The sequence below is a fragment of the Pan troglodytes genome, chromosome 1, assembly GCF_028858775.2.
Source record: "Pan troglodytes isolate AG18354 chromosome 1, NHGRI_mPanTro3-v2.0_pri, whole genome shotgun sequence".
Taxonomy (NCBI): domain Eukaryota; kingdom Metazoa; phylum Chordata; class Mammalia; order Primates; family Hominidae; genus Pan; species Pan troglodytes.
In genome coordinates this window covers 65133536-65156989 of record NC_072398.2, presented here as the reverse complement: position 1 = coordinate 65156989, position 23454 = coordinate 65133536, and the positions used below count along the sequence as shown (strand labels likewise).

At 40.5% G+C, this 23454-nt stretch overlaps 1 protein-coding gene across 4 annotated transcripts in view; it reads right to left on the bottom strand.

Annotated features, from left to right (window-relative positions):
* The window catches only part of COLGALT2 (collagen beta(1-O)galactosyltransferase 2), a 115473-nt gene that overhangs the window by 3674 nt on the left and 88345 nt on the right, over nucleotides 1-23454 (bottom strand). For all 4 annotated transcript variants that reach the window (XM_063810626.1, XM_524994.8, XM_009439480.5 and 1 more), the window contains exons 7-11: nucleotides 15254-15330; nucleotides 11503-11609; nucleotides 5926-6058; nucleotides 4689-4816; nucleotides 1082-1288 (exon numbers count right to left, since the gene is read on the bottom strand). In XM_063810626.1, the coding sequence (XP_063666696.1) occupies nucleotides 1082-1288; nucleotides 4689-4816; nucleotides 5926-6058; nucleotides 11503-11609; nucleotides 15254-15330 (652 nt within the window). The remainder of the gene's footprint in view (nucleotides 1-1081; nucleotides 1289-4688; nucleotides 4817-5925; nucleotides 6059-11502; nucleotides 11610-15253; nucleotides 15331-23454) is intronic.

The following is a 23454-nucleotide window of genomic DNA, read 5'->3' as shown; positions in this document are numbered from 1 at the left end:
GTGTAAAGGAGACGGATGACTTGGCCTCCCTCTCAGGGCTCCTGTGCAGAGTACATGAGGTGACATCTGAATGTAGTAATTTCCCTTTTGTTTAGGGGATAATGGTTTGACCTCCATGTTTCTGCTAGGACACAGAGATAAAGTCAGTCTCTGACATGTTATATACAAGAGGGCACACAACTCCATTTTTACTGAGGACAAGAGACAAAATGAACTGGTGGCAGCATAGGAAATCTCAACAGCTAAAATGAGACCATCTAGTGACGAGATCACCCAGCAACTGAGAGAAGGGGCCAAGGTTAGAACGAATGCTGCTCCATTAATGAATTTAGGAATCATTCATTAATGATTTAGGAGCTGCTGTTATGTGTAGCATTTGGACTAGGCTCTAAGGACACAGAGGCATAAGACTGTTACTGCCCCAAAGGGTTTATAGTTTATTGGGGAGATTGACAGGTAAATCATTAATTGCCACACCTTTTGATAAGCGCTAGGTCAGGGTAAGCTCCTGGGCTATGGGAGCCCCGAGCATCACACTGCCCTTCTTCCATGGACATCATGCTCAGGTAGCAGGTCCACACTCCCTGAACCTCTTACACACCCCTGTGATTGCAGGAATCACAATATATCATGATGATCTGTTCATGAGTCTGGGTTCCTGACCAGATTGTGAGCTATGCAAAAATGGGTATCTCTGCTTAGCCAACAGTACCCAATGACCTGAGCCAAAGGAACTGGAAATTTTGAGGTGCTTAGGAAGATGGCCTTCACCTTGAGGTGTATGAGGTTATGGAAATAAGAAGAGCAAAGACAAGGAGGGGACCAAGCACATTACATTCAGTTCAACTACAAACTGGATATTACAAGAATCTCTGGGCAGGACACTCACCATCTCTGCCTCACCTTCCCATCTGTACAAAGGGATAAATCACCTGAGTTAGGCTCTCTTAATCATAATTATGAGAAGATCATTTAGGAAAGCAGTACAACTTTAGAAAATATCAAGTACTACCAGAAATGGAGAGCATAATTCATGAAGAGGCTGTGCCCAAGGGAAGGCAGGCGGTTCAGGGAGACTCACACAGGATGCTTGTTGTACATGATTGGCAGAAACTCATCCACTGGCAGCATCTTCCCAAAAGGATTGGCTCCAACCAGCTTCTGTGCTCCTTCCAGAGAGATGACGTAGCCCAGGGTCCAGTAGGAATAGTCGGCTTCGACCAGGTTTGCCACATTGGGCACTGCTTTCTCTGGCTCCTTTACTTGCATCCTCTTCCTACCAATATAACTGTACAGAAATAGCAGAGGAGAAAAATTCCACCTTGACTATTATGCCACGATAAGGATGAAGCACAGCTTTGGTTTACATAGATACCTCTGAAATCCTGGACTGACTCTGTCTGTCATTAAATGATGTATCACATCCAAAAGTGGATCCAATCGCCAGTCATGACTGCCATCGGCCATCACTGGGGCCATTTTGCTAGCTCCATTTATCAACACCCCCACTATTCCTGCCTAGTGGACGGTTTTCAAGCCGGAAAGTAAGATGTCGTAAAAGATCTTTCAGATCATTTCTTAAAGATGGGATGGGGCTTCCAGCTGTGTTTACAGAGGTTGGAAAGGCACAAAAAAAGGCCAGATGGGAGAATCCTGAGGCTGCTGTCTTCAGGTCCCCAAAGTGTCAGCCTTGGATGCCTTCTGCACAGCACTCTGAGTGCTGGTGGGAAACACAGGACCAAATAAGCTGGGGGAAAGAGTCAGTCTGCAGTGAAGGTTCTGGGAACCCAAGAGTGGCCCTAAGGGGTTCCTTTTGGGGAGGATGAATGACAGCTCCTGACAGGCATTCTCCTGCCTCACACTCGTCCAGCTGTGGCCAGGCTTCCTCCCAGACATGCTGCTCTGAGAAAGGCCCCCCAGGCACCTTCCGTCCTCTGTGAACAACTTCTACAACACAGGATGCACCTTTGGCCACTCCCATCTTCCCTAGTCTACCCATGGATCTGTGCTCCATTACTTTTGTCCGGAACCTATTGATTTGGGCTTGATTGGAGCAACCTGAGGAGTTGCCTCCTTCTTGCCTGCCAGGTAAAGCAGTACTTCCTCTATTTTGCCCTAAAACAATCTCTTTCAACATTCAAGGGATTCCCCCTTGTGAAAGCATCCCAGGATTTGTAGAACAAGTCTATGTTCAATCTTCAGTTCTTCTGAGAACAACAAACATATATCCCCAGCCACTCTCTCTTCAGATTACAGAGTCTGAGCTTCTCTCGTGTCTCATCCAGTGGAAGGGAGACTCTTATCGAGCACTGGAGAGGAACTAGAGTGATAGAGGTGCTGAGTTAATGCTCTAACTTTAATTAATTTAATTTTAAATGTTGAAACTGTGTGAAATATATATATTTTTTCCATGAAACAAGTTCATTGTTTTGGTAGGACGACAGTTTACTTTTTTTTTTTTTTTTGAGATGGAGCCTTGCTCTGTCGCCCAGGCTGGAGTTCAGTGGCGCAATCTGAGCTCACTGTAAGCTCCGCCTCCTGGGTTCATGCCAGTCTCCTGCCTCAGCCTCCTGAGTAGCTGGGACTACAGGAGCCCGCCCCCATGCCCGGCTAATTTTTTGTATTTTTAGTAGAGATGGGGTTTCACCGTGTTAGCCAGGATGGTCTCGATCTCCTGACCTCGTGATCCACCCGCCTCGGCCTCCCAAAGTGCTGGGATTACAGGCGTGAGCCACTGCGCCCAGCCCAGTTTACTTAAACAGCTGAAAATTTAGCTTCTGGATTGAGAGGTGTTCTAAGTGTAAAATACATACCAGATTTTGAAGAGTTGGTACAAAAAAAAAAGAAGGTAAACTATGTCATTAATGGTTTTAAAATATTAATTACATACCAAAATGATGATACTGTTTGGATATTTTTGTTAAATAAAATGTATTAAAACTAATTTAGTCTATTTTTACCTTTTTAATGTGATTACTAGAAAACTGAAAATGACATATGTGGCTTGCATTATATTTCTATTGAACAACACTCCCTCGATGATTCCAATCACTTGTTCTTTTCTTCCCTTTTATTATTTTCTTTTCCTGGAAAGATGTAATGTGGCAATCATGAACAGCTTATTACCTTTCATGTTTTAGGTTTAAGTAACATTTGTTTCTTTTTTGTTTTAGAAAATAACAGGTACAATTTAAAACTGTTACAGTTCTTTAAGACTATATAATAGATTTTAAGGGGATATTTTGACTTGATCAACCTGTGAAATTTAGAAAACATTTTTTTCCTGTATCCTTATCAAGACAACTGTTCTTCCTTCTTGCATCTGTCGGTACTTTGTCCTGAGAAATGCACCCACCGAACTACATGTGAACGGGAACGTATGCCAGCTGTAAACCTTAGATTCTCTGGGCTCAGTCTTCTGTGATTATGAGGCTTAAGTGAAGTTGCCTTTATACAAGTCACGTGGACATCAAGTAGCTTCCAGGCCTGTGAGGCCTTAACCACAGGCTGCGGAGCCATCCATTGAGAAAGGCTGAAGTGCAGCGACTTCTGGAGGATATAGGAAGAAACAGTGATCTCAAGGGACTGTGCAGAATGCCAAACCAAACCACATGACCACATGACTGAAATCTGACAGGGCATAGGTGTCTTATTACACAGTGACGCATTAGTTGAGCCATTGCTAGGTTTCTTCTGAGCTCAGAGTGGCCCATTTTCTGAGGGAACAAGTATTCCACCTGGGCCCACAGTTAAATACCGCCTGCGGGTGGGAGAAGCAGGGACAGCTCCTCTGCTGCAGCTGCTCCAAAGAAGCAGGCTCAGAGTTGATGAATTGCCTTTGACACACAGCTGGGAGCAAACACAATGCTTGGGAACTTTCTGCTTCATTGGAGAGAAATTGAAAGTGTCATTTGTTTTAAAAAGAAAATGAGAGAGAGAAAGGAGGAGGCAGAGGAGGAAGAAGAAAAAGGAAAGAGGAAGGGAGAGAGGGAGAGGCAAAATGAAAGGGAAGGGAAGGAAAAATGAAAGGGAAGGGAAGAAAAAAGTAGAAGCCACTCAATTCCCAGAGAGTAGACAAAGAACATTAACTAAATGTCAGCTCAGAGCCAGCACTCCCTTGGTGAGCCTGGTTTTCCTGCATCAGCCTCAGACCCTTCCCCAAATCTAGTTGTCCATGTTCTTCATGTTTGTGCAGCCCCATTTCCCAACAGAGGAGCTCCCTGGCTGACCCTCTAACCTCCCACCTTCTCGGAAGCTGCAGAGGCAACCTGCTGTCCTGGGAGCTGAGTCTTAAATATGACACAGGACTTTAGAGCTTGAATAAATGGCCTCTTCTCCAGCTTCACACCCACTCCATGTGCCACGTTAATTGAGGGTGGGATTTCTGCTGTGCTCCTAAGTAAGTGCTCAGTGCCACACCTTGGTTCTGTCTGAAGGTCCCTGATCTGCAGGCCGACTCCAGGTCTCAGACAATCTTCCACAGTTTCCCACCCTGAAGAGTAGAAGGATGCAAAATCCAGTGGCTAACCTCTACCCATTTTTATTTCTGAGAACATTTATGGAAAGAAAACTAGATAAGTGGAAGCTTAAGCTGTATCTCCTACTGGCTGTGGAGGTGGGGCTCTCTGTGCATTGGAAAGGACTGAGTGCCTCTCAGAGCCCTCTCATAAGATCATCTTGTCACTCACATCAGTTCCCAGTCCAGCTGAGCCTGGTCAATGTTATCCATCAGCTTCATCAGCTTCTTCTTAAACTGATGCTCAAAACGCACATCGTCTTCAATTACAAGAGTCTTCTCTAGCTCTCGATCAATTACCTGCAAAAGTCATCAGTAGGAAGACACCCTATGAAAAGTTTGAAACCCAATTTTTATTAGATAAATAAGTATTAAAAAGTCACGAGTCTAGTAGCACAGATTCATAACTGGAATCTAAGCAAATGGCCATCAACAGTAGAATAGATAAATAAACCTTGGCATATTCACAGCAGTGAGGATATATGATCACAATTAAATGCAACGTTATAGGTGAATCTCCTAAATGTCATGTTAGGAGAGTACACATACTGCATGACTCCATTCATATAAGGGAAAGTACAAACAAAGGTAAAGCTATTCAATGCCTTTAGAAGTCAGGATGGTGACTGCCCTTGGGGACTGATGACCAGAAGGCAGTACAGGGTGGTGGCGTGCTTGTGGGATGCTGGTTACCTGCTTCTGGATCTGTGTACTGAATAACATGGGTGTGTTGTTCGGTTTGTGAAATTTCCCTGAGCTGTATCTTTTGATCTATATATTTTTATACCTATTTATCACATTTCACTTAAAGTTTAAAGAAAACAAAGGCAGGCATAGACTGGATCATTAAAAGAGAAAGTGTTCAAGGGGCCTTTCTTCAGGGACTTTCTTTTTGGTTGTGGAAACTGACTGTTTATCAGGAACCCCACACACCAATACCTGCTCCAGATATGTCTTGATCTGTAAGACAGGGGTTCCACTTCTGGCTCTGCCACTTCTTACCGGGTCAAGCTACTTAATAATTTCTTCTTCGGTAAAGGTGGTCTGTCCTTCCCAACCCACCTCACATGACTTCTGTGTGATTTCTTGTATAAAATCACTTAATAAGTGATGTCATAATAGGTATAATAGAAGGCATTCCTGCTAATGATGATAATGTATTAATAAGAGTGTGGCACATAGGACATGGGTGTCTCCCCCGTCACCATCCCAAGTGGCACCAAAGCTACTCCTCCTTGCCCCTTTGTTGCTGGTCTTGGGTCAGAGGGAGACACAAGGCAGGAGCAGCTCTCATGCACATTTCCAGAACAGTTGCGGGCTCACTTTACATCTGGCCCTAACTCACCTACGATAGCCTGCTTTCCTTTCTCCTCATCATAAAACTGCAATCTGAATAAAGCATTATTTACCTCTTTCCAGACTGAGTAGTGGCTGAGAAAGCAGCCGATTTCACCCCTTGTTAGAGGCCTGGAGGAATAGGGATCTCGATAGCCAGGCAGCATTTCAATATTCAGTGCCTTCAGCTGGCTTGTGTTGAGTGCCCTGCATCACATAAAACACGTCTGGAAATTAACAAGTCAAAGGTCCCCACCACAAAGGCCAGAGAAAGAGAGAGTTAGTTCTGCAAACACCCCTCCCCCACACAGACAAAGACCGAGAGGCTTCCCTTTATTCCTTACAAGTTCCTCCAGGCGAATGTGTCACACTAGTAGTATGAGGTCTGGGAAGACAAAAGGGTATCATATTTTTGTGTATCCCTCATAGTGCCCAACATAGTTCTAAGCATCATCAGTTTTTTGACAAGATTTAATAAGTACACTCCTATGGAAATTAGTTAAAGTACTGCAATAATCCAAGGAGTGTTTGATCAAGACCTACTGCTGAATCTCTGTTAACACAGTGAGCTTTGTGAAGTTCACAGCTGCCCTAATCCTAACCTGTTCACCCCAGCCCTACAAAAGCCTTGAAAACCAGTAGCCTCACAACTAAGAGAGCGGCAAACCCCACCAACCCAGAAGCCACTGGCAGGGACAAAATGGACTGAGACTCCCTTAAAGACCTGCCCCCAGAAAATAATCTCTATTCAACCTGTCTAGTAGCTCCTTGAAAAGCTACATTCTCAGAGCTTGTCTTGATTTGACCTGACTCAGAGTTCATTTTCTGTGAACAGCACTATCTACAGGTCATTTGTCAAAACCCATGAGCAACAACTGTTTAACATTACAGTTGTTTGAGAAGCATTATCAGCTGATGCTAACAAGAAGCCCACCAAAAAACTTAAAAGGAAAAACCAAGGAATAAGAGGTCCATAGGGAGTTTGATTTGCTCCAAAATATCCCTGAGAATCTAGAAGGCCCCAGGCATATTCAGGGCTGTCCACACGCCCAGGAAAAACTTGAGAAGTCCCTAGTCTCTCACCTCTGGCTGACCTTAAGGATCTGGAAAAAAATGTAGTGAAGGCAAATGAATAAAACACTGCAATGAAGGAAGAATTTGGCATAGTAAGTTTTAAAAATTAATACAACCATGTGGTATCTATAAGAGGCAGCCTTTAGATTAAAAGACAAAAATAGGTTGAAAGTAAAAGAATAGAAAAAGATATACCATATAATCAGCAATGACAAGAGAGCTGGCAGAGCTATGCTAATATTGGGCAAAACAAATCTCAGACAAAATTCATGCTAGAGCCAAGGAAGGACATTTTTTAATGATAAAAAGGTTAATCTGGGCTGGGAGTGGTGGCTCACGCCTGTAATCCCACGACTTTGGGAGGCCGAGGTGGGCAGATCAGAAGGTCTGGAGATCAAGACCATCCTGGCTAACATGGTGAAACCCCATCTCTACTAAAAATACAAAAAATTAGCCGGGCATGGTGGTGGGTGCCTGTAGTCCCAGCTACTTGGGAGGCTGAGGCAGGAGAATGGTGTGAATCTGGGAGCTGGAGCTTGCAGTGAGCCAAGATCGTGCCATTGCACTGCAGCCTGAGTGACAGGGCAAGACTCCATCTCAAAAAAAAAGGTCAATCCATCAGGAAGGCATAACAATTATAAATACATATGCACCTAACAGAACCTCAGAACCATGAAACTGGAAGAATTGAAAGGAGAAACAGACAATTCAACAATAATAGGGGAAGACATCAATATCCCACCTGCAATAATAGAACTAGGCAGGAGGAAGACAGGGAAACAGAAGACTTGAATAATATCTTAAAATAATCAGACCTAGTAGACATCTATAGAACATTCCACCCAACAATAGCCAAATACACACTTTCAAGTGTTCATGGAACATTCTCTAAGAAATACCATTTTTTAGACCATAAAGACCATATAGGTCATAAATTAAGTGTCAGTATACTTAAAAGGATTGAAATCACACAAGGTATGTTCTCCAACCTCAATGGTTTGAAATTAAAAATCAATAACCAAAGGAAACTTGGGAAATTCAGAAATGTGGAATTAAACAATACACTCCTAAACAATGGGTCAAAGAAGAAATTGCAAGGGAAATTAGAAAATATTTTGAGATGAATGAAAACAGAGCATACCAAAACTTATGCGATACACTTAACATAGTACTTGGAGATATAGTTACAGCTGCAAAGGTCTCTAGTAAAATAGAATATCTCAAATAATAATCCTCCCATCCATCTTAAGAAACTAGATAAAGAGAAAATTAAACCCAAAGCAAACAGGAGGAAGAAAATAATAAAGGTTACAGTACAAATAAATGTACCAGAGAATAGAAAAACAATAGAGAAAAATCAACAAAACCAAAAGTCAGTCCTCTGAAAAGATCAACAAAATTGACAATTATTTGCCTAAACTGATGAATTAAAAAAAAGTAAACTCAAACTATTAAAGTCAAGAATGAAAGAGGGGTCACCCCTACTGACCTTATGAAAGTAAAAAAGATTATATGATAATACTATGAACAATTGTATGGCAACAAATTAGATAACCTAGATGAAATGGACAAATTGATAGAAAGGTACAAACTACCAAAATTGACTCAAGAAGAAATAGAAAGTAAATAAATAACAAGAAAAGAAGTTTAATTAGTAATAAAAAAAATTTCCATAAAGAAAAGCCTAGAACCAGATGGCTTCACTAGGGGTTTCTGCCAAATGTTTAAAAATTGTTAACACGAATCTTTCACAAACTTCCAAAAAAAAAAAAAGAGGAGGAGGGAACACATCCCAGCTGATTTTATGAAGCCAATATTATTTTGATACAAAACCAAAAACATTATAAGAAAACTGCAGACCAATATCACTTATTAATATAGATGTGGAAATCTTCAAGCAAATACTAGCAAGAGAATCCAGCAATTTATAAAAGGAATTATACAGCATGACCAAATGGGTCCCAGGATTATCCCAGGGTTGCAAGTTTGGTTTAACATGTGAAAACCAATCAAAGTAACGTACCATATTAACAGGCAAAAGTCACATGTTCATCTTAATAGACACGGACAAACCATTTGACAAAATCCAATACCCTTTTATGATAAAAATACTCAACAAAATAGGACTAAAAGGGACCTTCCTCAACCCAGTAAAGGCCATCTGTGAAAAACCCACAATTAACATCATACTTAGCAGTGACAGACTGAATCCTTTCCCTCTAAGATCAGGAACAAATCAAGAAACTGCACTCAACAGTTCTATTCAACATTGTACTTGATGATCCAGCAAGGGTAGTTGGACATGAAGAAGAAATAAATGGTATCCAGGTTTGAAAGGAACATATAACACTATCTCTACTTGCATGTGACATGGTCTTGTATGTAGAAGATCCTAAGGAATATACACACACAAAGGAAAAAGTACTATTAGAACTGATAAAAAGGGTTCAGCAAGGTTGCAGGATACAGGATCAATATACAAAAATCAATTGTATTCTTATTCATTTAGCAATGAATAATCTGAAAATAGAACTAAGGAAATAGTTCCATGTACCATAGCATCAAAAGAGTAAAATACTTAGGAGTATATTTAACAAAATAAATGCAAGACTTGTATACTGAAAATGACAAAACATCATTCAAAGAACTAAAGAAGATCTAAATAATAAAAAGACATTCCATGATTATGAATCAGAAGACTTCATATTGTTAACACGGAAATATTCTCCCAGTTGATCTACAGACTCAATGCAATTCCTATCAAAATCCCAGCTGCTGTTTTCTTTATTTGTGGAACTTGACAAGCTAATTCTAAAATTCATATGGAAAAAGTAAGGGACCCAGAATAGCTGAGACAAACTCGAAAAAGAATAACAAAATTGAAGGACTCATACTTCTTAAATACAAAGCTACAGTCATCAAGACGGTATAGTACTGGCATAAGGATAGACATATAGATCAATCAAATAAAATAGAGAGTTCAGAAATAAATCCTTACATTTATGGGCAACTGATTTTTTACAATGGTGCCAAGACAATTCTACGAGGGAAACGAAAGTCTTTTTAACAAATGGTGAAGGGACAAATGGATAACCATGTGCAAAAGAATGAATATGGATCCCTGCCTCATGCCATATACAAAAATTTACTCAACATAGATCAAATACCTAAATGTAATAGATAAAACTGTAGAACTCTCAGAAGAAAATTTCATGAAGTAAATCTTCATGGCTTTGAAATTGACAATGGATTCTTAGGTATGACACCAAAATTACTAGCAACAAGAACAAAAAATAAATTGGATTTCATCAAAATGAAAAACTCTTTTGCTTCAATGTATACCATCATGAAATTGTGACAATCAATAATGCATAAAGTTAAAGAAAATATTTGACAATTACATATCTGATAAAGGACTTGCATCCAGGATATATAAAGAACTCTCACTACTCAACTAGTTTCCCTGGTCCATGTGGTCTATGAATGGGACTGGGGTTCTTGGAGGTATTTGAAGCAGTGGTTCCTAAACTCTACTGCACCCAAGAATAGGGCTGACAGATTTAGGAAGTGAAAAACACAAAACACTCAGTCAAATTTAAGTTTCAGATAAATAATGGATAATTTTTTAGTATAACCAAGCCCCATGTGATGTTTGGGACAAATTTAACTGGCTATCCAGTATTTTATGGGGCAATCCTGTCTAAGAATCACCTTGAGGCTTCTTAAATGCAGATCCTGGGTCCAGCCTCAGAGAGCATAATTCAGCAGGTCTGAGATGGGACTGAGGGAGTTGTCCCCTTAATCATCCGTGGGGACTCTGATGTGAGTGTCCAGGTCACACTTTGGGAAACACTGATGAGATTCTCTAAGGGAGTCATAAGAACTTCAACAGCTGCTAGCCATACTCCTTAGTTGGAGTTATGCAAATAGAAAACAAAGCTACTGATATTCTAAACCAACATATAACATGGAAAGGCACATTTTATAAAAATCTATGCCTTGAAATAGTTTAGGGTGTCAAATAAAAGGGCAAAGCTGAACAAAATAAAAAAAAAAAAAACAAGGGATCTAACTAGGTTCCCTGTGTTACTTTCCTGCCATATTTCCAGGAAAAGTGGCCACTATGATCGGTCCAGGCAGATTGTGGCAGGCATCTCATGCAACAGGAAATGTACACCTTTATGCATTTTTCCATCTATTTTCTTCAGATTGACCAAGTTTCAGCACTTTATGCTCTAATTCAGCTCTGAACACAATTCTGAACACATTCTTTCTGTTACACTACAGAAGGCTGATAACCACCACACTGTTGCAAGAACCCCCGGAGACGGGACAATCACATCCAATGTGAGCCTTCAGTGTAATGAAGACCAAAGACCACTGGCTGGTGAGTGGATTTCAGGCCTGCTCTACAGGATGAAATTAACTTAAATGCTACTACAGGTGGCCGTTTTGAAAATAAGACTATCCTCTAATGAACGAAGAGACTTAGAGCCCCACCTGGGACTAACTCTCTGTCAGAGAAGACACATCCACACTCCAATCACATCTGCAATGGGAGAAGAAACCCAACTCACTTTCCATCCACAGCCTCGACAATCTTGACCTCAATCTCCTGTTCATACAGTGTGCGCAGCATCCGGTCCCGCCTGTCCTTTCTGCGTTTGAGGTTTATCATGAAAATCTAATGCAAGAAGGAAAAGGGAAAAGACACATAAATTACTCAAGTCTTCTTTTAGGCTGTTTGAAAAGTTTAGTAAATGTTTTAGATAGAAGAAGGAGTGGAAAAGATAGGAAAAACTGTCGTGAAAATTCATTTCTATCTCATATCAGTGTTTAAGGTAGATGATACTAATTCAAACTGAATTATTTTCAAAACTCAACTCTTTGTAGTGACTTAACTCTCTTTGTTTTTCTGATGTTCATTGATAAATATGTTCTCCCTTCTCTTGAAATAGGAAAGTTTAAAAAACTACTCTTTAAGAGGTCAAAGGACAATACGATCCTATGTTTAGAAAAACCTAAAGATGCCACCAAAAAACCATTAGAATTGATAAACAGCTTCAGTAAAGTTGCAAGATACAAAGTCAGCACACAAAAATCATTAGCATTTATATATGCTAACAACAATCTGAAAAAGAAATAGAAAAAGCAATCCCATTTATAGTAACTACAAAAAAATTTAATAATACTCAGGAATAAATTTAACCAAAGAAGGTAAAGATCTTTATAATGAAAACTATAAAACACTGATGGAAAAAAATGGAAGGATATTAAGAAAAGAAAGATATCCCATGTTCATAGATTGGAATAATTAATATTGCTAAAATGTCCATACTATCAAATGTGATAAACAGATTCAATGCAATCTCTACCAAAATACAAATGACATTTTTCATAGAACCAGAAAAAAATCTTAAAATTTTCATGGAACCACAAAAGACCCTGAACAGTCAAAGCTGTCCTGAGCAAAAAGAACAAGGCTTGAGGCAGCACACTACCTGCCTTCAAAATATTCTACAAAGCTATAGTAACCAAAACAGCATGGTACTGGCATAAGAATAGACAACACGTAGACCACGGAACAGAATAGAGAACCAGAAATAAGTGCACACATTTACAGCCAACTCATTTTCAACAAGGACAACAAGAGTTACAGATAATGAGGATGTCCTCACTATTCCCAGACTTAATGAACCATAGAAGTATCTAAAGCTTTGTGAATGCCTTTACACGTAAATCAATGTTTTAATAAGGTCCTTTTGCTACAAACAGTAAGAAACTCATTTTAAATGTTAAACTAGTGACTTTAACTGCCAGTGAGAAATGATGATGACACATAGCATGGTAAAGCAGAAACCTATAGAAACAAGTCAGGTGGTGTTGACTTCATCCTGACTAACCATCTGGATGACTTTGAGGAGACATTAATGTTTATGGGTCCAGTTCTATAAAAATAGGGAGGTGCACAAACTCATCTTTCAAATTCAGTACAGATTAAAATGTTTAAGACAGGTGGTTTATAATAAAGTTGTCTTTCTGCTATGGCCAGAATAAAGGAGAAACTTTGTCTTAGAACCAGTCTGGAGTTCAGATTGTACTGTGTTAAGGTTTGGTTCACATGGTCATTCTGAATGCAGTCATAAATATATGTTTCACTGGAATTAAAAGCTACACTAACTAAAATTTCAACCCTTCCTTGCAAAATATTCTCATTTCTATCCATTTATAAATCCCTGGGTGTAGAAACTGATGGAGGAGCAAGATATTCCCTTTGAAGAAATTGTCCACCTGATTTAGGGCCAAGTAGATTAAGTGCATCCTAATTTTACTACCTTCCTTGTTTACCTAACTGGGTAATTATTTTGTAAAAAACATAATTTTCTGTGGTGACTCTATTTGCCTCATTACTTGGGACTTTATAACTTAATGGGTTGTGTTCTTTTAGTCAGAATCATACTGTGATGGGTCATGCCTCATCCCCTAATTTTCCAGATATGGAAAGGAAAGGGCATTTTCTCAGGTATAAACATGAAGCCACCTGAGGTCACTCTAAGAGAACAAAAACAGAACAGAACAAAAAATCAACAGAAATAAATCCAAAAAGGCCCCCAAAAACAGAGACCTCCAGTCTGGGAAGACTTTCAGTAAATAACAATCCAGTTCCAGTCCCTGCCAGGACAAGTGCAATAAAACTGTAGCCACGAAGTAAAAACACAGACGGCTCACTCACACTTAGTGAACAGTAAACAGAGAAAAGAGCGTCAGAGCCAAATGCAGCCCAGACACCACCAGTGAGGTCACAGAGTCCGAGGAGGATTGAAAAGCCCCTGAAAAGCCCTTTTTCTACCATGCTATCTGTTCCATACAGAGAGGTGACTAACCTCAGACTCAGGAAAGTAGAGTCTCCGAGCCTGTGCCACTTCATGGAGTTGGCCTTCTCCTGAAGGGCTCTAGGAGTGACCCAGTCCTTACACCGTGTCCTGCCCAAAGAAGACCGGAACTGGAAGATCCTGGTTTTGTCTTATTTTATTTGCTTTGGTTTGGTCCTCATAGGAATGTTTTTAGGAGGAGAAATGAATCTATGTAAGGACACTTGGGTCCTTTCACCTAGGGAGCCGAGAGAGCTGTAGGGAAGGAAAGCTACAGTAACATGTGGAAGCTGGTCCACGGTGGGTGTGGGACAACCTTCTCTGTAGCCCTGATCATTTTTAAAAACTATTTGCAAATGAGTCTTATTCCTCTCTGCTACATGTAGCTCATCTCTTCTCATTCTGCCCTTTGTGGAAATACCATAGTAGCTGTTAACTCTTCCCCACTTAATAATCATGAAATATTCTTTCCCCCTTCCTGAAGTATAGCTCCAAATCAGTCTTACGGAAGAAATCTTAATTCCCAGTTCTAGCGTCAAATCCCTTTGAGAAGGCTGTACTCTGGGGACATGTACGTATATGTATGTATATGTTACCATGTGATAAACAAGGCATCTTCCTTCGATTAATCAGTGGCAATTAGCACCAAGCTCAAAGCCTGATCTGTTACATATCCAGAGTCCATGGAAGAGTTCTCAGTTTGTGGACTCCTGAGGCACTGCCCTAGCTTCTAGACCACCAAGCTCCTTCTGAATACTGTTCAGCAGCTACAGGGACACCCATGAGAGAGTCAGTGATGTGGAGTCACAATCCCTGCCAAGTATCTGTTATGCATATTACCAGGAGGGGAACCTCTTAATATTTCTGCTTCATTCTTTATACAACTAAAACTTAATAATAAATACTACCCTTAGAATATTATTAGGAAGTTCTTGCCTGCTGAAAGGCAGAATTTTAGAACAAATATGTTTTTTTTTCTTTCTTTGTCCTCTCAACCCTGCTCTCCAACCTTTTTCCATGGAAGAATAGTAGAAAGAAAAGAAAGCACAGAAAGTTCCAGAATAGTTTCCACTTGCTCAGATGTGGCAGAATAAAATTAAAGTCCTCCATATCTAAAACATGTATCCTCTGTATCTTACTCTTGAATTTTGATAAAAAGGTTGATTAAAAATATCACAATATCTGCTCCTAGAAAATATCAAATTCACTTTCATTACTAAACGGTAATTTCTTTCTAAGTAAATGATTAACTACATTTATCATGATACTACTTTTTTTAAGATAAGGAAACTGAGGAACAACAAAAACCAAGTAGTTTTCCCAAGACCTCAGAGCCATTTCAGCAGCCAAGCCAGTCTTGCTGGCTCTCAGATGCAAGCTCAGGCTTGTGTTCCAAAATGAACACACAAGCCTGCACACGCGTGCATGTGCACACACATATAGACACCTTTCCTACCTCATCAAATCCCATCTTGTCTGGATATTTAGGGACAACTGAGACATACTGGGAGGGTTCCATTGGAGGACGGTCAACTGGAAGACACAAGAAACATGCAGAGTGCTTTGTTAATGAAAGGGTCAGAAATCAGAATTCCATCCGCATGCCTGATCTCTAGGGTTGGAATATAACTTGGAAATACAGGGCAGGGGACAATGGCAGCAGTTCTCCAGGATTGAGTAGCCACACAGGAACCCTGCTGGTCAGGGCACTGGTTTCAGGAGCATTTGATTATATGGAGATTGCAACATTTGCTCCACTTCCCTTAAGACTTATTTCAAGAATATTTGGGAGGCAGTTTAGGATAATGGTTAAGAGGAAGGGCTCCAGAGTCGGATGATCTGGGTCCAAACCTTGGTTTGCGATGGAGTAGGAGAGTTAGGGGACCTCTTTAAGCTCATTTCTTTGGTATAAAATTGGGATAATAGAAGTGTATCTGTGTTATAAAATTTAAATGAGACCTGCGTGCAAAGCACTCACCACTTTAACACAGTAAATGCTCAACAACTCTTAGCTATTACTTACTATGGCCCATGATGAAAGAGCTCAGAAATAGGCTAGAATTTTTACTGAAAAACACTTTTTTCTCTGCATTTAAAATTGTCAAAGTGGGGGACTATTTTTATCCCACCTGGGCAGGTTTAGCTGTGGGTGCACAAAAGGTCCTTTGCTTTAACAGGATCTAACCATGGAGAGCTGGCCCATGTCTAATGGGAAGATTCCAGCTGGGAGTGACACTACTTCTTCAATAATGAAAGTTTTATTTATTTGATACTCTAAAAAAGCTTCCTTTGCAAACTATGTATTTTAAAGTTTGGAAGTAATATTGGTTAAGAAACCTGAAAAGGCCTTGAAGAATGTTTAGTGTTATACAAATTCAAAGTCCTCATTTGATTTTCCTTAAAGGGATAATACAAAGAAAATTTAAAATGATAGCTGGTAACTGGGTTGTTGAAAGAACTATGGGTAATGGCCATGACTACTGTAACGTATCTGTTCACCTCTATTCCAGGCACAGGAGAGGAATACACTCTCTTGCCCTTGAAGTTACTCAGGGCTATATGACTTTCTGGGGAAAGTTTATAGTGTGGTGCTGCTGCTCCACTCTCCAAGAGCTCCCCCGACACTGCCCCTGCTCCCACCACTGTGCTCATAGTGGCATGTGTGGATATGGATAGCAGATGCGAATTGGAAGCAGCCTGGAACATTGCATCAACACATGAAGGGCAGCTCCCAGGAAAGACACCTGCTCTGCAGACTTGGATAGCAAGAAATAAGCCATTGTTGTATGAAGCCAATCAGATTTTTATATTCCAGCATAACTTTGCCCATCCTGAGATACTGTCCAAAGGGTATGATCTGTTTAACTTCACTGAAATATTATAGAGAAATCCTGACATCCAATTTTACTTATTGGCGAATGATGCGAAATTCTAGAACATAGTGAGACAGAGTTCTTAGGCCAAACACAAGAGCTGGTCTCATTACTTCAGACTTGACACGTACAGTCGTATTTCTGTGCATATGCAGTGCATGCCTTTGTCTTCCCAATAGCAGCCCAGAATATTCTGGTCCTTTCTGCTCCACTCCACTCCTTATTAGTTTCTTTTAAAATCAATAGGGAGGGTCCACCAGGTACAGGGTTAGGTTTTTAAGAGAAAGAAGCTTAATGTACCAGCTTCCTCCTGTTCATGATATTGTCTGAGGAACTGTCTCACTCTCCCTCCTGGGGCCTGAGACTTGGGAAGATGTTATATTTTGAGTTACCCATTCTAGGCTGCTGGTCTCCTTTGGACTCACATGGCCTGTGTGGCTTTAACATTTCAGCCAAAGAGACTGCTTTTAGCCACTTTGTTTCCATCAAACATAGGCAGTCATTGCATTCACAGGACAAGTGTTGCAAAAAAAAAGCCACAAGTGGTTGGCTCCCGAAAGTCATCACTGAGCAAAAATATCAGAGAAGTGTGCTTGGGTTTTGCCACTGAAGGCAGCAGTAAGCCACAGAGGAAAACAGGAAGTGATACAGTGAGTCAGACCTAAGAAACTTAGTCTGTGGGGAGAAGGATGTATCTTTGCTGACAACAGACTTGAAGGTTAGGTATATCCTGGCTTCTGTTTGTAGTCATTTCTGACTCCATCTTTCATAATTGATCTGGTCTCTCATTAAATCCCTTCCTGGAAATAATCCTTCCCTGTACTGCCACTTGGGACAATGGGCTTCATTGCTTTCGGGATAGTTTCAAGATCTAATGTGAATAATTACAGCCATTGTTACAGAGGTCTTATCACTCACAGAACCCAGAGTTCTGTGAGTGATATATATATGTCACATATATACTTGACATATATAATCACATATATTTAATGTTCACATGTACCATGGGATATGTATGAGTGTCTCTATTTTTATAGACAAGGAAACAAACATTAAATAACTTGCCCAAGATCACAGAGCTGATAGAGCTGGTATTTGAACCTAGGTCCTACTCCTTTACCGGAGCTCTTAATTCCCATTCCACATCATCCCCAGAGCTAGTCCTTGGTGGCCACTGGTATTAGCCAACCAGGCAACTGGGCTGGGTCCAGAGTAGCTCATTTAAGCCCAGTCATGTCTGGGATAGTACATGATAGATTGTACTTGGATCAAATCCTACCGCTTCTTCTCTATAATTTCTCCTGAACTTCTTCCATGTTGCAGCCTAGCTTGGGTCCTTACCCACTATGCCTGGGCTGTTTTTGATTTTTTTCAAACACTTACATGCTCTCAGTCTTTCCTATTCTAATTAATCATGCTCACTGTTGTCAAAATAATCTTCCGCCGCACAGCTCTGTTCTCAACCGTAACAGTCACACTCAACACTATATTTAAGGGCTTAACAGGTTGCTAGGTGTTTTCATAGTCACCATGTAATTTTATCTTCACTTTTTTGTGGTGGCTGGTTTTTTTTTTTTTACAAATAAAGAAACTGAGACCAAGCCAGATGTAGACTTGTCCAAGGTCAAATACTGAGTGATTGGCAGAGCTGGAACTCAGTTTTAGACATGACTTCAAGTCCAAGTATCTTAATAATTTTTACATGATGTACTGTTGTCTCAAAATGTCAATACTGAGAGCAGGTACCTGAGACTTCCTATCACCTTATGCTGTAATTTGCAAGAGTAATCTCCTCATGCTTTATAGACCATTTAAATCTAACATCTTTATAAGATCTGGCCTCCTGTCATTCATCTCCCAAAGGCAGCACATCCCCAAATTCTCTGTGCAGCTTCTAATGTACTAAATGAGTTATCACATGAAAAGAGATGGGCACCAGTGCTTTTAATAAGTGTTAGTCATTGTCGTCATAACCCTTCTCCCACCTCACTCAAATTCTTCAACTCTGATTTCTAAAACTCCAGTCTACAATTCAGAAATTCCCTGACCATCCCCTTCACAAGATTTTCAATTCTCGTCCACTGATGCCTGATAAAACCCTAATCCTGGTTAAACCCGTTGCCCACTTACTCAGCACCAAGAGGACTACTGTGAGAAACATACACAATTGTGTTGACTGAGTCACTTCAAAGCTACAATCACAGATGTCAAATTGGCACCTGACACCACCAAATGATGTAACTGTCCTTTCATAGTAAATTTATTTTCCCACTCTTTGAGAGATTGTATCTTTTGCCTTCTCTCTCCTAAAATCTCCAAAATCCCTGTCTAGCTCATGACTGGCCTATATACTTCAGAAAGAAAATATTCAAAATCAAATTAGATCTACCTTTTCAATCCACCTCAAGTCCACAAACCAAACTGCATGTGTATCAATACATTCTGCCATCCCATCTGCCACAGTAGATGAAGTTTCTATCTAGTATAGCCTCTGCAATCTTGTTCTGGGCTGCAACCCAGGACAAAAACCCTCTTGTTTTCACCTTACAATTACCTTCTCTTCTACATCATCAAGATCTCCTTATATATTGGATCCTTGTGACTGGCATACAAACATACTGTTATATTTCTATTTTTTTTAAAAAACAGTACAAACAACCTAACCAGAAAAACCTTTCCCTTGACCTCTCACCCCCAACAGCCTCCATCCGATTTCTCCATTTCCCCATCCCATCAAGATTCAGCTTTCTCATCTCCCCATTGGCTTCTCTTCAGTCCACTTGAATGGATTTGTGTTCTCATCATTGCACTGAAGTGGCCCATGTCAAGGTCATCACAGACCTCTCTCTTGACAGAACCAATGACCAATTCTTTATCCTTATTTTCCTTGGCTTCTCAGCAGCATCTTGGCTCTGTCTTGAAACACTTCTCAATTTTTCCTACCAGCTCTCTGGCTGTTTTGTCTTCCCCAGGGATCTGTCCTCTTCTCATCCTGTGTTCTTTTACTACATGAGTTCAGACTGTTCCACAGCTTCAAATATCCTTCTGATGCTGATGATTCTCAAATATCTGTCTCTAGCTGGAGTTTCTTCCCTGAACTCCAGACTCATATATCCAACTATCTTCTGCCTTTCTATTTAGATGCCTATTAAATATCTTAAGCTTATGTGACCAAAACTACCTCCCCACCCCCCAGTCTTTTTCTATAAAGTCTTTCCCATCTCAGTAAATGGTGTATCAGGCTAAAATCTTGGACTCATCTTGATTCCTTTCTTTCCTTCATGGACTGCATTCAGGTCTCTCTAAGTCCTGTTGCTCCACCACCAAAATATATCCTCAACCTGTCTATTTCTCATCAACTCCTTGCTAGAGCTCACATCCCAATCACCACCATGTCCCACCAGGAGAGAGGTACTGGTCCCCTACAATCTAGTATCCTCACCACAGCCCAAATGATCCTTCTAAATGCACAAGTCACATCAGGCCATGCCCCCTCTGCCCCACCCCATCTTCCACGGATTCCCATTACTCTTGGAGTAAAATCTAAATTCCTTACCATGGCCAGAATGTTCGGTGTGATCTGGACATTTCTTCTTCCATTACTTCATCTTCCTTGACCCAACTCATTCTTTATACCCCAATTATGCTGGCCTTTTGTCCCTGGAACACCCCCAAGCTTTTCCTGTCTAACAGTCTTTACATGTGCTGTTCTTTCCACTTGGGACATTCTTCACCCAAATATTCATATGGCTGCTTCCCAGATATATTGTCTATTGTCTAACTCTCTGTGTTAGAATATAAGTTCCCTGATGGCAGGGCTTCTGCCTGTTTTGTTCACTGCTTTATGCCCAGCATCTTGAACAATCTGTGGGGTACAGTATGTGTTGAATAAATCCTTACAGCCTGATTATCTCTTCTAACACCTTCATTGGCTCCTTAAGATAGGAATTCTTCTTTAGCTGAAGAAGAATTCAAGGAGTACAACAATGAAGCCACTCCACCCTCTCGAACTTTATTTCTGTCTACTGTTTTAAGTCAGCTCTCCTTCAGAATGAGAATACTTCATCTTTTCTTGGTCTGTTTCCTCTGCCTGTAGTGTCCTCACCATACCACTCTTCTTGTTTAAATTTTACACTTGTACCCAAGCTTAGCCTAAGAACCATTAGGACTTGAGGCTCTCCTGGAACACACAGGCCATAGCAATCTCTCTCTATCCCAAATTCCTATTTCTTTGATATTTTCTCCTTTCTCAAAATGCTATACTGTGTTGTTAGTGTTTTTTTTAACATCTGTCTGTTTCTCCTATTAAATCATACATACCTGAAAACAGAGAATTGATCATAAAATGTTTTGAATCCCTAGTACCTTCAGAGAAGACGCATACATTACAGGCATTCTATGTTTGCTCACGAATAAAATGCATGTACTAATGCAAGCTTGTTCGACCATGGCCCGCAGGCCACATGTGGCCCAGGATTGCTCTGAATGTGACCCAGTACAAATTTGTAAACTTTCTTAAAACACTATGTGATTCTTTTTGTGATTTTTTTTTTTTTTTTTAGCTCATCAGCTATTGTTGTGTTAGTATATTTTATGTGTGGCCCAAGACAATCTTTCTTCTTCCAGTGTGGCCCAGGGAAGTCAAAATATTGGACACCCCGTTCCTATTCTTCAATCAGTATAGTCTAACAACACTATTAGCAGCCATTTATTTACTGCTCATTGGGTTCCAGGCACTATGCAAAGTGTTTTTAACACCTAGTTAATCTTTTATTAGAGAAGGATACTTGACTGATAGGATTTTGTCATTACCAACTTTTTGTCAATCTTACATGGACTTCTAGGCCATATTTCTTCATTATACACCTCAAAATTTTATTTTTCCAACATTTTCTTACTCCTATTGTGTTCTATATTTTTAAAATTCAGGACAGAAGGTAAGTATAAGAATGAAATAAAATGAGATATGTAAAGTGCTTAGCACTAGAGGTGGCATGTGTTGGGAGATCAATGATGAAAGCTATAATTTACAGGTTCTTCTCAAATGAACTCCACCTGGCTAGCATGGTAGTGTGCATATTTGTAATTTACAATCATTAAAATCTTTATTGATGACATGTGCATTTCTGTGTACTGAGAACTTATACTCTCAGCCCTGTGGGAGAAAACAAGAGAACATAAGGTCTGGCTGGCCTCTCTCTGAGGCCAGAGAGACTCTCCCTACTTGGGAGTCGAGACCGAGAGCCATGAAACAGGGATAATAAGGGACAGCACTTTATCGAGAGGTAAATGGAGTCATAATAATAGCAACACCTCATTATTTTATGGAGTTGATATAGTCTTTTATTTGCTCTTCTCAGCATTGCAAAATCACTCTATAGATGAAGAAACTAAAGTCCTGAAATCTGATTCTCCCTTCAAAAGCGACAGTGTCTAAGTTCAAGCCCATTATTCTGGCTTTGGGTTCAGTGCCCTTGTCAATACAGTTTTCATTCATTCATTTGCTCATTTGTTCATGCATTCAGCAGATTTTTTTTGGTAACAACTACATGCCATGCACTGTGCTAGGTGCTTGGGATACAAAGCAATAAGATGCCACCCATATCCTTTAGGGCCTAGAACATAGGGAAAGCGGCAGAAAAAGTATGTATTAAAGAAATTCACAAAGGAGATTCCTGAGGGCTGGTTCAAGAAATACTGTCACAGTGAACCAGCTCCTTATTTCATCATTTCATCATCATTCATTCAGTCATTTAACAAATATTTGCTGGGCATCTACCACATGACAATGTGCTAGGTCCTGAGACTAATATGATGAAAAAGGAATTTATAGTGTAGGAGCAAGGGAGTGGGAAGCAGATACTCATAGACAACTCAATGGATGTAAAAATAAACTCCTGGTCTCTGTTTTCTTTTCTTTTCTTTTTCTTCATCTTTCTTTTTTTTTTTTTTTTTTTTGAGATGGAGTCTCACTCTGTCGCTCAGGCTGGAGTGCAATGGCGCGATCTTGGCTCACTGCAACCTCTGCCTCCTGGGTTCAAGCAATTCTCCTGCCTCAGCCTTCCGAGTAACTGGGACTACAGATGTGCACCACCATGCCCAGCTTATTTTTGTATTTTTAATAGAGACAGGTTTCACCATGTTGGCCAGGCTGATCTTGAACTCCTGACCTCAGGTGATCCACCTGCCTCAGCCTCCTAAAGTGCTGGGATTACAGCCATGAGCCACCATGCCAGCCATGGTCTCTCTTTTCAAACCTCTCCTTTATTCTACATGCCCTATTCCATTTAAAGTTCCTAAAATCACCCCCAGACACTCAAGACAGAACTTGGGAGTTTTCTCTATGCCTCCCTTTTGCTCATCCACCTACAATCAACTCTTGGCTATGTCCTTTCAAGCCTATGTCCTAAGCTTCTGTTCCTTCCTCTCCATTCCCACTGTTACTGCTCTAGCTCAGGTCCTCACCACCTTTTGCCCAGTAGCCGTGAAATGTCCAAAGTGGTCTCTTCACCCCTGGCCTGAGACCAGCAGCCACTGCCCATGCATCCCATGCATGCTCCACCTACACTTCTCTTACCTCTAGAGTGACCTTTCTAAATCCAAATTCAACCTGACATTTCTGTGCTAAAATCTTTTTGAGTGTGCCTGTCCTTTCAGCTAAAGCCCAAATGCCTTCTTATACATCAGAGCCTCTTGGCGGGGCTCCTGCCCACTTTCTAGCCTCAGTTTCTGCTGTTCCTCCCTAACCACCTCCACTGCCCACATACACACCCCCGTGCTCTAC